The sequence below is a fragment of the Leptosomus discolor genome, chromosome 2 (genome assembly GCF_034619465.1).
Source record: "Leptosomus discolor isolate bLepDis1 chromosome 2, bLepDis1.hap2, whole genome shotgun sequence".
Taxonomy (NCBI): Eukaryota; Metazoa; Chordata; class Aves; order Leptosomiformes; family Leptosomidae; genus Leptosomus; species Leptosomus discolor.
The window spans coordinates 70,848,856-70,861,588 of NC_141392.1; the positions used below are offsets into that span (position 1 = coordinate 70,848,856).

Consider the following 12,733-nt stretch of genomic DNA (forward strand, 5'->3'; position numbering starts at 1 on the left):
AGGTATCTCCACTTTATTCAGTAGACTTTTCTATTTTCATTGTTCTGATAGCCATATGTAGTGTGCAAATTCTTATCTGTTATAAAAATTTAGTAAATATGGAAAAATGACAGCAGATGCTGCAAGAGCAGTTTTCAAAAAGTTCACAGTGGAGTAAAATTCAAAAACCTGTTTGAATCATTAAAATAACATTGGCAGCATTTAGGTAAGGGTAGCACTCTAAGCTTCAACTTTAGCTTCCAGCTAAAATGAAAGCATATTTAAACTGTAGATATTAGAACTCTTAGTGGAAACCCAAAATTTAACTGTGTTGTTTCACTTTACACTGAAAAATGGAACCATCTCTTTTTTTCCCTCCAGTGACTGTAATGTAAAATATTTCCTTAGAGAAGGATTAGACCAAGCAGGGAGAAAAAATTGGCTAAAAGACTTAAGGATATTTTTTTTTTGTAGGTGAGGAAGTGGGAGAGAGGTTGAGTGCAAGGGAAAGAGAATGGAACAGCTGTTCTTCCTGTCAATTGCTGTATGCTTTTATTATGATTAGGAATTTTAAAAATAGAGTCACAATGTAAACTGAGGCAGAAAATACCAGAAAGAACATGAATAGGAAAGAGACTTAAATCACTAGCTTCTGAGTATTTCTCACTGCTTTTACATATGAATATTATTATGAAAGCATACGTTTTGATTGAAAATAAAATATGTTATTACTTACAATCATAATTATATCACAGTAAACTATTTCTCACCAAAGAATGTTGGTTTTGAATGTTCTTCCTTGTATTGAGAACTTTAGGATTTTATTGAGTTAAGGAGTTCATTTGAATCATTCTGTAATTTATATGACTCCGCAATCTGTCTGTCTTTTTTGCTTTCCTGTTGTGTAACTAGTCAGTCTTACTTGAACTAACCTTTTACTCTAATGTTTATCACAGGCAGACTTACATGCTTTTGATGGGCATTTCCAGTTACCTGCTCTAAAGCACCACAGCATTTACACATGCACAAAAGACTTCTTTGCACATTAAAATCCTTTATTATGGTATAGAACATCATTTGGACAAATAGTTTTGACACATACAAGATAAGTAGTCTGAATGTGTTGAATTTAAAAAAAAATCATGGAACATGTAACTGACAATGTCATTTCTTCACCTCACTTTGGAGGTCAGATTGAGACTGAAGTGGAATCTACATATTCAGGACTTCAGGAATCAACAAATTAGTATAGGAATGTCACGTTTTCAACTCTGCCATCTTGTTTACTTTTTAAATTATTTTCTATCATTTTTCAATTTTAAAATATCTGCAGTTTGTAAAGTATTCTACTATTTTAGTGTAGCAAAAATGGTGGGCTTTGGTGGCCTCTATCCAAGCAATATTGACAATTTTTTTAATGGATAGACTGGTAATTTGTTTCCTGCTATTTTACATGTCTCCTGGAGTTTTAAGACTGATGGAGGAACAATTTTTTTCTTGGCAGATTCTGCTGGAATTCTGAGACAGAATTTGTACAAATGATAATAAAAGGGGAACTTAACAGAACCAGGATAACTGACTAGTTTAATAGAGAAATCTTTTGTGGTTTTATTAGGTCACATTTATAAGAGATTATATTAATGACTGCTCACTTTCATTTGAATGGTGCAATTTGCTTTTTATGCCTGGAAACATAGAACAATTTAAATAATTCATCTTAAATATACAATGTGTTTCACACCAATTATTTTCAAATATAATTTTAATTAGAATCTCTACCAAATATAAAAATATGTGTATATATCTGCCTGTAGCTCTAATTATATCTATGCCAATATAGATAAATTTATATAATTTATAAATAAATAAATAAAATTTGTCAGAATTACTTAGTAAATTTGAAATTGAGTTGTTGACTCCAGAGGCTGTTATTTCCATTACCTGTGACAGAACTGGAGTAAAGAGTTGCTTTCTGATTTTTCTTTTTCTTTTTCTTTTTTGATAACGCCAATTTTTACTTTGGGAGTCTCCAGTTAAAAAATAAAGAGTTTTGTATTTTAAGAATTTCGATTAAAATTTTCAAAATGTACTAGCTTTTAAAATGGTTTATACCCAAGGAAGAAATAAAAAATAGTCTTTTCTGGAATAAAAAAATGTAGTGGAATAGTGTATTCTGTGCCAAAGGCTAGACTACAACCTGATCATGGTGGTGTGCTTTTTGGTTTTGGGTTTGTGTTTTTTTTTTTTTTTTTTACTATATAACAAGAGAACAAGCAAGATCCGGCATTTAAAGGCAGTGTAAACAAATAGTAAGGAGTTTTTTGTTTATTTTTTATTTCACAGACAAGTTTGCTTTCAGAAAGAGTACCCACACCTGTAACTGGTGCAGACTCGACTTCATCAATAAGTTTAGAGTCAAAAAACATGTAAGTTGTTGCTTAATTTATGGACATGCACAAATATGAACACACAGTGCTACTTTATCCACAATTGAGGCATCTTGTAACCCTGTGTCTCTTTGCCAAAAGCATAGTGGAAGGTAGAGGGAGTGAAATCATCCTAGCATAGGTCTCAGTAGAGTTACAAAATTGTTCTTGACCTTTCAGGACTTTCTTGGCTTACAGACTTGTGTCTAATCTATGTAAAATTGACTTATGTTAGTCTGCAGTTCTCTCTGACTGCAGAAATTGGTTTGAGGAAAATGTGAGTTAGAAAGCATAAAACAAAATAACTGTCAGAATGTATTATGACCTTGATATGGTGTTAACTTAAAATGTTGTTCTGCTGAGTGGTATGTACAGCTCCAAAATATTGTGTAGCAAGACAGCATTCTGGCTGAAAGCCAATACATATGAAGTGACAGGCATCCTTCCTTTTATACTAAAACTTAATGCCCCATTACAGATGTTTGTATGCATTAGGATGAGAAATAAACAAATATTTGTGTGCCTGAAAATTCAGGGAGTTGGTGGTGGTAGTGCAGAACCTAGTTAATTAAGTAGATTCTTATTTATACTTTACCATTGATTTCATGTATAATTTGCAAATATACCTTAACAGTTATAAATCTAGTCTGTGGTGGTGGCCTGTGAACTGGTTATAGCCTTCAAATCTAGTGGTAAAAAGAAATCGGGGGATGCAGATCTCTGACTGAGGAGGCTGTTACTAATCACTGCCATTGACATAAACTACAATTTCCTCTGTGCATCTGTATTTTTTCATTTAACTGTGGAACAAGACATGCTGATGTTTTTCTGGGTGAAACTTTTGCTTCTGAACCTGACATGGCAGGCATTCTGCAGAGGAAGTGATTAAATTTTGGGGTTATGGTTGACTGCTACGAGAAAAGCTGTGTGCTGCTTGCTGGTGATAGTCAAAAATGGGAAATAAGAACTAGAGATGAGAATCCAGTGAGCAAATGCTTTTAGAGAAGCGGAATCTTAAGAGTCTTGTGATATCTGCAGGGATGGTACCTAGTCAAAGGTGATATAATTGCTTCACTCTTCTTTTTAGGGCATCAAATATTTTGTAGGACATCATACTTTGTTCTTGCAATTGCTGTTCTTCCTGCCATGTGTGTAGAAGATACTGTCCATTTATTGCTACTGTGTATATAAGCACCTTGTTTTCATAATTCTGTAGTAATTTTAGCAGGAGCCTTTATCTCTTCAAAAGTGAGTTTTTATTAGTTCCTCATAGTGTTTTTACATTGGTGAGAAATTCTGTGCCTGCTTTGCCAATTTGTAACTGCCACATTAATACCTTAAGACTTGTCTATAGTGAGATAGTAAGTCATGAGTACATTTAAGGATGGCATAGGTCTTTTGGGTTAAATCATCTTGCTGTTCTGTGTTCCTGCCTAACCTTAGTTTTGCCAGAATGAGTTTGAATGTTTGTATAAAATACAGTCTAATACGTATTGCAACTTTCCCAAATGCTTTTGTTAAACTAACATGTAGAGTACACATAGAGTCCAGTGAATGAAATATTGTTGGTTTTCAAAGTTAGAAGTTGTAGTTTTCTTTTTTTCCCCGTGCTTTTTTATATATAATTTTTAATTGTTATTTTGCTACTCTTGCAGTTTGTTATGGGAAGAGACTTTGTTAGATGCCTTGCTAAATTTTTCTGCTACACCCAAAGGACTCTTTCTGCTTCATAGCACAGGTGCCATGAATGACTGTGCGAACTTTATGTTCAGCAGTTTATCAAAAAAACTCCAGGTAAGCATTACAGAGTCTGTATGCTTTTTCTTTGTTTTAATGATTATAATAAAACAACGAAGAAAGAAAATAATTAGAAAATAAATTCAGAAAACATTTTGTCACTTAATTTTTGCAAAATTGAATTTAAAATATAGCTTATTATCTCTGGTACTGTTGCCACACTGATTTAAGTTTGTTGGATGTTACTCATCTTCAGAAAGTCAGACATAATTAGTTTTTCTGACCTTTTTGCTGTGAAGTTTGAAATGCCAGGAAAAATATTTTTTTTTTTTTTTTTTCCTAAGTGCAAATTTTTCTAGACCACATTGGTAGATGTTGTTGGAGTCTAGATATGGTAGACAATACTTGAAATGTAACCAAAAATTTGTTAATATGCATTTTAGGAGAAAAAACATAATGTTACAGACATACTACTGAATCTGTGCAAAAACTGTTATAATGCTAAGATTTTTATTCTTCACTGATGTTACATGTCTCAACCATAGTATTTTGCATTTAAATTTTGAGATGATACTTGATATAGATGTTTAGTTTGGAATTTGACTTGTAAGTCTGTGGAGGATAGTGTCTATGAAATGTTCAAGTCCAACCATACAGTGGATTAAATTCTGTAAAAAATTGTAGGAAAGATCAATATTTAATAGATCATTTGGGATTTTCATGCCTTCTGAATAACTAACACTGTTTTTATATTTGTTACTAACAGACAAATGAATATGAAGAGTTTGATAATAGAGTGATCGTTACACAAATGGCAACAACACCAACAGGTGCAGTAGCTCTACAGAGTTCAGGTAAATTGAGGAATGATATTATGAATAGTTACATGCTGCAGTCTTTCATATTAGAAAAAGACAGGGAGAAAGATGTTAAAAAAGATCAACTGAGTGGAATGATTATGCGGTATTAGCAAAGACTGCTTAAATATCTATGGATTTCTTCGCAATGGAAATGTATTTTTTTAACTTTTAAGTCATTCACTTATCTTGATGCAGGGATTTGGTTCCCCCCCGCCCCTTAAATTATGCAAAATCTTTACTTCATTGGTTTGGATTTCCCGAAATTTCTTGTATGAGTGTGAAGACATTTATATCTGTTAAAAAATAAGTTGCTAACAATTTGCAAGTGCTTCTTGGTGATCTACAGATCAGAATTAAGAACTGTTCGTTTCTGTAATTTGTATGTACTTTTCCATGGTTACTGACTGCTCAAAGAGTGAGAAACTGCAACGGCCTGTATGTCATTGGTGTTTTTATACGATAGTGAGATGGAATTGAGATTGTCTGAATCCACAGTTCTTCTCATGTCAGCCCATCCCTTCAGACTCATTCTCACATAATTCAACTGTTGCTGTACCACCCAGCGATCTAGTTAGCTGTTATGTTAAAACTAGATTATTATCAATAAAATAAAGCTACTGTCTTAAGTTGCTAAGGAAGTCTACGAGGTACAAAAGTTGCAAATTTTCTCTTTTAGTAGGTAGAAATGGCTGGTGTGTTATTAAAATGATTTGACTGAAAGACTGTCAGAAAGGCAGGCAAATTCTGCCAGTCAAGGAAACTGATTGTTAGGTACTTATTATTTATGCCTCTGGGATCTTTCAGAAAGCAGGGAGCAGATCTACTTGAGGATTAACCCATCTGTCCTCTTTAAGGTTCTCAGCCAAGTTGCTTCTTATGGCCCTTGGCGTCAAAGAAAATGGTAGACCAAAAATCATCGGCATTAATTTTTCAACCCCAAGAGGAGATTGTGTAACGTATGCAAAGTTTGTATTAAGCTTTAACTTAGATTTGGAGATTTCAGACTTAGATGGCTATCCTTCCTCTTCTGTTTTAATATTTAACATTTTAAATTCAGCTAGTAGTGCTTCTCTTGAAAAGATTTTTTCAGTCCTTAACTTTTTATTGTGGTACGTTTTCATTTATTAATGAGTATAGTAAATCTGTGTTTTTTAAAACCACAGAGACAATACTAGCTAAGCCTTGATCTGTAGCAGTTAACTTGTTAAAGAAAGTTGGCAGCTCATTAACATGGAAGAGATATAAATATCATTCTACTCCAGTATAATAGTCTTTGCGAACTGTTGCTCTGGACTGCTGTAGAAAGGTAGTTTGACGAAAGGATTGAGAATAGCAGGGAGAGTAACCTTCAGGCAGTCTGTCTTGTGAAGTTTTAGTCAATGATTAGAGAATTTTGAGAATCTGAGTTAGAATTGTGGTGTGAAATGATATTTAATATGAAAATTGTTTTTCTAGTATTCTTGCCATTCTCATCATTAGATTAAAAGCATTAAAATAAAAATAAATTAAAACATTAAACATTTGTTTTAGGCTTTATAAAGGCACTTGTAACTGAATTGTGGGCTGTTTTGGAGTGTGGAAAAGATGATTTGAGGATAACCCAACCCAGATCTACTCCAGTTGACCCTATTGACCAAAGCTGTCAGAAGGTGAGAAATTACTTAATCTTCTGTATTGTCCTGGGAAAAACAGTGCTGTATTTCGAATAGGATGATACATACCTTTCTGTAAATTGTTGTTGCAACTGTACCTGCTTCTTGGCATGTGGGGCAAAATTAGGGTAATACACTAGTCAAATGATGACTGATTGAAAGGATTCTTGTGTTGCATGGCAGGTCACAATGCTAAGGATCCATGAAAGTCAATATAAAATAATACATAGCAATCATGATGAAAGTTAAAGCATTAAAATACTGGCCATCAGTTCATGTCTCTGATTACTGTAGTAAGATCAGTGAGAGTGATGTGTTTTAGAGTATGCTGTGTCTCTAGCTTTTAGAATTATGTGGTGATGAAAATATTATAATTTTTGAAATTGCTTGTACAGTTTGATACATAATATATACATCACAGGCACTGCTGCCCTTTTAGATTGTATAGACACCTGCCAGGGTTTGCAGTCTTATTTTGGGCAGCTCTATTTATGCCAAGTTCAGCCTAGAAAGAAGGATAAGAACAAACTTAAAGTAAATGCTGAATAATTGTTAGCATTTGCTCAGTTATACTTAACCGATTAACATTTCTTTTTTTCATTCTCTAGTCTTTTCTGTCTCTGATAAACTTGCTCACTTACCCTGCAGTTTTTGAGCTCCTGAGTAAACAAGATATACCAAATAAACCAATGTATTCACTCCGTGAAGTACCTACAGATATTATTGTAAGTAGAGTTTTTATTTTGAAAGAAAAATAAATACCTCGGTGAAGGTGATTTTTCCTGAGGAAAATGTTACTGTAGTAATAGAATAATTTTTTCTTCTTGCCGAAAGATTTTGAAATTTTCTGCATTTTGTATTACATACAGCATGAGGGCAGTATGTGCACATATCACTTCATGGTAACCTAAATTTTCATTTTGAAATCCTAAGGATAATATAAAATTTGATGCCTGATTTAAAGATCATCTATCCTGGCCTGTATCATAATTCTGTTTTTCCATGGGAAAAAGAAGTGACATGCATAAACCCCTCTGTATGTGCATGCAATTACATACTGGAAAATACCTATACTTATAGTATGATAAAATTTATGTAAAATATCTGTGGATCTAAACAAAATGCAACCCAAACTCAAGCTTTCTTAAAGCACAGAGTATTCACACACAGGAAAAATCACTAATTGGAAATTAGTGGATTTTCACACACAGGAAAAATCACTAATTGGAAAGTTACTGATTAAGACATATTTCAGTCCTAAGAAATACAGTATCACCGTTTCAGTATTTAGTATTATTTTGTATTAGTTCATCCAATCAATTAGTTTTTTTCTTCTCATCTACAAAGCACAAGCAAATTTAATCTGTGACCTTGAGCGACAGTTGAAATCTGAGTGTTTCCTAATGAGCTAGCACTTTAACTTGCTGTTGTGTTAAAGTGTTTGTTTAGCATGAGCTCTGGATTAGTGGTAGTTTCAGTTGTTTTGACAGAGTATATCGTAATAGTGTGTGTTATGTTTGGAAGGGATTTTTGCAGTTCTTTTTAGTAGTACTGTTTTGATGTTTTCAGGAGGTAATCATAGAATTATAGAATCATAAGGTTTGAATAGACCTCTGAGATCATCAAGTCCAACCATTGACCTAATACCACCATGCCCACTAAACCGTGTCCTGAAGTGCCACATCTACACGTTTTTTGAACACCTCCAGGGATGGTGACTCCACCACTTCCCTGGGCAGCTTGTTCCAATGTTTGACCACTCTATTGGTAAAGAAATTTTTCCTAATGTCCAATCTAAACCTCCTCTGGCACAACTTGAGGCCATTTCCTCTCGTCCTATCACTTGTTACTTGGGAGAAGAGACCAACCCCTACCTCACTACAGCCTCCTTTCAGGTAGTTGTAGAGAGCAATAAGGTCTCCCCTCAGCCTCCTCTTCTCCAGACTAAACAACCCCAGTTCCCTCAGCCGCTCCTCATAAGACCTGTTCTCCAGACCCCTCACCAGCTTTGTTGCCCTTCTCTGGACACGCTCAGCACCTCAGTGTCTTTCTTGTAGTCAGGGCCCCGAAACTGCACACAGTATTTGAGGTGCGGCCTCACCAGTGCCGAGTACAGGGGCATGATCACTTCTCTACTCCTGCTGGCCACACTTTTTCTGATACAAGCCAGGATGCTGTTGGCCTTCTTGGCCACCTGGGCACACGGAGGGCTCATGTTCAGCCAGCTGTCAATCAGCACCCCCCCAGGTCCTTTTCCGCTAGGCAGCTCTCCAGCCACTCATCCCCAAGCCTGTAGCGCTGCACGGGGTTGTTGTGACCCAAGTGCAGGACCCGGCAATTGACCTTGTTAAACCTCGTAGCATTGGCCTCGGCCCATCAATCCAGCCTGTCCGTATCCCTCTGCAGAGTCTTCCTACCAGTCCACTCAATGTTGGTGTGTCCACTGGTGGATAGTTCTTTTCAGTCATCAGATTTTCTGAGGCACTGGCAGAAGGTGAGATAGATTTATGTTGCAAGTGATACGTATTTGAGAGCTTTCAGATTGGGGTAGTAATGAGTTTTGTGACTTTTGAAAGCCTATGTTGTTTTGGTCTTTGAGGCCCTTGAGCGTTTTGATGGAATTCCCTAGATTTCCAGGAATAGCAATACTGATACAATTGTTCAAAGTTACAGATGGCTTTGGTGGGGTTTTTCTCACTTAACTACTGTGCAACAGTGAGTAAACTAGACATCCAAGATTATGTAATTAACAGAAGGAAAATAGTTCATCTAATGTTAATTTAACATATAATGACTAAGTCTAAGTACTCGGAAAACTTCTGGGGTTAAGTTGGCATATAGATTTGTTATAACTACATTTTTGGGCAATGGCTGCAGAAAGCTAAAGATAAAAGATTTGACCAGATGTAACTGTGGTTACAAAGCAAAGTGAAAGCAATTTTGGTGCCCTAGAAGATTTGATTAGAACACCTAATTGCTTTTTCAGCTTTTTTTCTGTATTTCTGAATCCCGTCACAATGCCACACAATCTGACTTGCAATATTTATGCTGAACTATATTTGATAATGCACAGAACTTAATCATCTTTGTATGCCCTTTATTTCTTAAATACATAGGATTTAAACAATTTTTCCTCCTTTGTATTTTTGGCTAACTAATTGCAACATTGAACAAATTGTCAGTTGAGGTCTTACTACGTCTAACTGTTGACTAATCAGGTTTTTATTTTGTGCTTTTAGTAAAATTTTTCTTGATACATGCCAGATTTTTTTTTTTTTTTCACTCTGGTTGTCGTATAAAAAGATTTTAGAGAATGGAGCAGATGAATTGGGGTCCTTCTGCCTTCCTCCACTCTTCTTTGAGAGGTTCTACAGTACACTTATGCAAGGGAATCTGGCTTGGAAGGTACCCTCCAGATGTGTAGCTTTGAAAAACCAGGTGGTTTTTTTTTTTTTGGTAGTGATTACAGAGAATCTTGTATTTAGATGGTGTATCTTAGGTATTCAAAGTAGATGACATCCTACCTGTAATATTTAAGCTATGCTCTGCAGTTGAGCGGTGCAGATCTATCAGCACATTTTTCTGATTGGACCTTGTGTTGGACCGTGGTCGTTGTCTTCCTTCCTGATATCCCAAATCAGAGCTTGGTCTACTTTCCCAATAGTCCTCTCTCTATGCCTGCTCTTTCTACTCTTTTGCAAGCTCCAAGCTTTGATGTATAGATGAGAGGAGGGGGTTGTTGCCAGAGAAATAGCCCTCAGCACTTAACTTTTTGTACGTGTAAATACCTAAAAAGCCTTAAACTCCAAACAATTGTCAGTCTTTTCTCCCAAGTAACAAGTGATAGGACAAGAGGAAAAGGCCTCAAGTTACACCAGGGGAAGTTTAGATTGGACATTGGGAAAAAATTCTTCACGAAAAGGGTTGTCAAGCACTGGAACAGGCTGTCCAGGAAAGTGATTGAGTCACCATTCCTGGAGGTATTTAAAAGAGGTGTAAATGTGGTGCTTAGGGACATGGTTTAGTGGTGGGCTTGGCAGTGCTGGGTTAATAGTTGGACTTGATCTTAAACGTCTTTTCCAACCTAAACGATTCTATGATTCCAATTGATTATTACTTACATTACTGATTTTACCTCAGCCTTCAGGTCCAAGTCGAATGGTTTTATTGTTTATTTTATTGTGAACATACTATCTGGAAAAAGTGCGTTCTTCACAGCTGTCTGCCCTACTGCCCAAAAAAAATCTAATAGGGAAAATACGGTTTCACTGTATTTTAAAAAAGAATGCATTTTATGAAGACAGTTTACTTTGACAAGTCCTACTTTTTTTTTTTTTTTTCCTACTTCTGGGAGTTTTACTTGTGTTTTCTTTTCTTTCTGTTGAAAATCAGAGCTTTGGTTGACTTCATGAAAGTACAGATCCTAACCTTTCTCTCACATGATACTGAAATGAATAACAACTCCCTCTGCTGTCTCTGAAACTGTATTTCTTAAATGTGGAGAAAATAAAAGTTTGGATTTAAAACAGCTTAAATAAAGCCAATAAGGACTTTGTAGTTTGTTTCTTCTGACCATAGCACAGTAATGTCTCTGAGATGATAACATTAGTGAATGTTTTTATGCATTTCTTAGTCTTTTAATGGAATTATTTCTTCAGAAACAGTTTGGATGTGCAGTGAACCAGAGGGGAAGGTAATTAGTTTGGATTTGTGGAAGAGGTGGCATGCAGCCACAGGTCATTATCTATTACATGAGATGCTGTAGGATGAAAGATGTAAGCCTCAACATCTAAGCCAAGCCTTGCTACACTGAGAATAAATGGCCGTGTTTTGAATCGTGTAGTACTAACCGATGTTAGAAAGGGTATTACACTGAAGGATTTGCTGTTCTTTTCATTAAAATAGATATATACACATTTCAAACATACAAGAAAAAAGTTTAACGTTTTTGTTGTGGTTTAATTTAATACTAAATAAAAACTAGGATACTTGATACGCTAGGATCTTTTTGTGTGTTTAGTGATTTTTTTTTTTTTCCCTAACTTTCTGTATGGTTTCTTTTTACCGTTGACTTTTATGGTGGAAAGCACCTCTTACAGAAATAATTTCAATGTGTGTGTTAATAATAGGTTTCATTTTATAGTAAACATCCCTGTGAAACTGTTACATGCATAAAATATAAAATCATGCAAGAGTTTTTTACATTTGTCTTCCTTTGTCAGGATATCATTGACAGGCTTATAATTTTGAATTCAGAAGCTAAAATTCATTCCTTATTCAGTTATGAGCAATCACATGTCTTTGGTCTGAGGTAAGATACTAATTTTTTTATTCTCTAGTAACGTTAACTAAATGGGTTATAACATGTTTGGATGTGTTGCTTCTGATAAGATTACATTGTTTGGTTTTTATTATGCATGAAGGTGAAATTTCCCCTTTTTTTTCATGTATAAGATTAAATGAAAAATGGCCTTCAAAATTAAAATAGTGATGAGTCTAATTTTATTACCTGTATGTGGATATATTGTAATATGGTAAGCAGTAATAGAAGTTGCATGTTGTTATTTTGCCTAGTTGATTGAAAAGAACATGTGGTACATCCATTGTAGGGCATAAAACAAAAATCATACCAAAATAAACAAAGTATTTTTTACCATGTTTATAGCAGAGTTTGGTTTATCTAGTCTCCCTGTACTTAAAATTATTTTTAAAATTATTCATTTAATTATCACCAATTTCACCGAAAACTTATTTTGAGGAGGGTACCATTTGATCCCAAATATTTTTAGAACCTGAAAGAACACTTAAAATATGCTCACACTCTGTTGCTAATGTTTTGTAATATTAAATGCTTTTTAATATTTTAACCTAGAAATTAGTTTCTGCATATTTCTCTTTTCCAAAGTTGAGTATGTAAATCCTTGAACTAACATTTTTGTAATTAACGTATTTTGTGCAATTGAAATAAAAGTTCTGCTGGATTGTACTTCGTAGTATGGAAAACTTTGATAACCTTGCTTGGGCAAGACATAGCCCAACTGATTAAGTACTGCAACGTTAGCTTTCTGCAGCTGTATTT

General features: G+C 34.8%; 1 protein-coding gene across 1 annotated transcript in view; it reads left to right on the forward strand.

The window, feature by feature from the left end:
* TBC1D32 (TBC1 domain family member 32) overlaps positions 1-12,733 on the forward strand; it is an 85,920-nt gene that overhangs the window by 21,858 nt on the left and 51,329 nt on the right. Inside the window, exons 17-22 of the mRNA XM_086461259.1 lie at positions 2,323-2,405; positions 4,061-4,199; positions 4,909-4,996; positions 6,533-6,651; positions 7,263-7,379; positions 11,877-11,965. Coding sequence (XP_086317385.1) covers positions 2,323-2,405; positions 4,061-4,199; positions 4,909-4,996; positions 6,533-6,651; positions 7,263-7,379; positions 11,877-11,965 — 635 coding nt within the window. The remainder of the gene's footprint in view (positions 1-2,322; positions 2,406-4,060; positions 4,200-4,908; positions 4,997-6,532; positions 6,652-7,262; positions 7,380-11,876; positions 11,966-12,733) is intronic.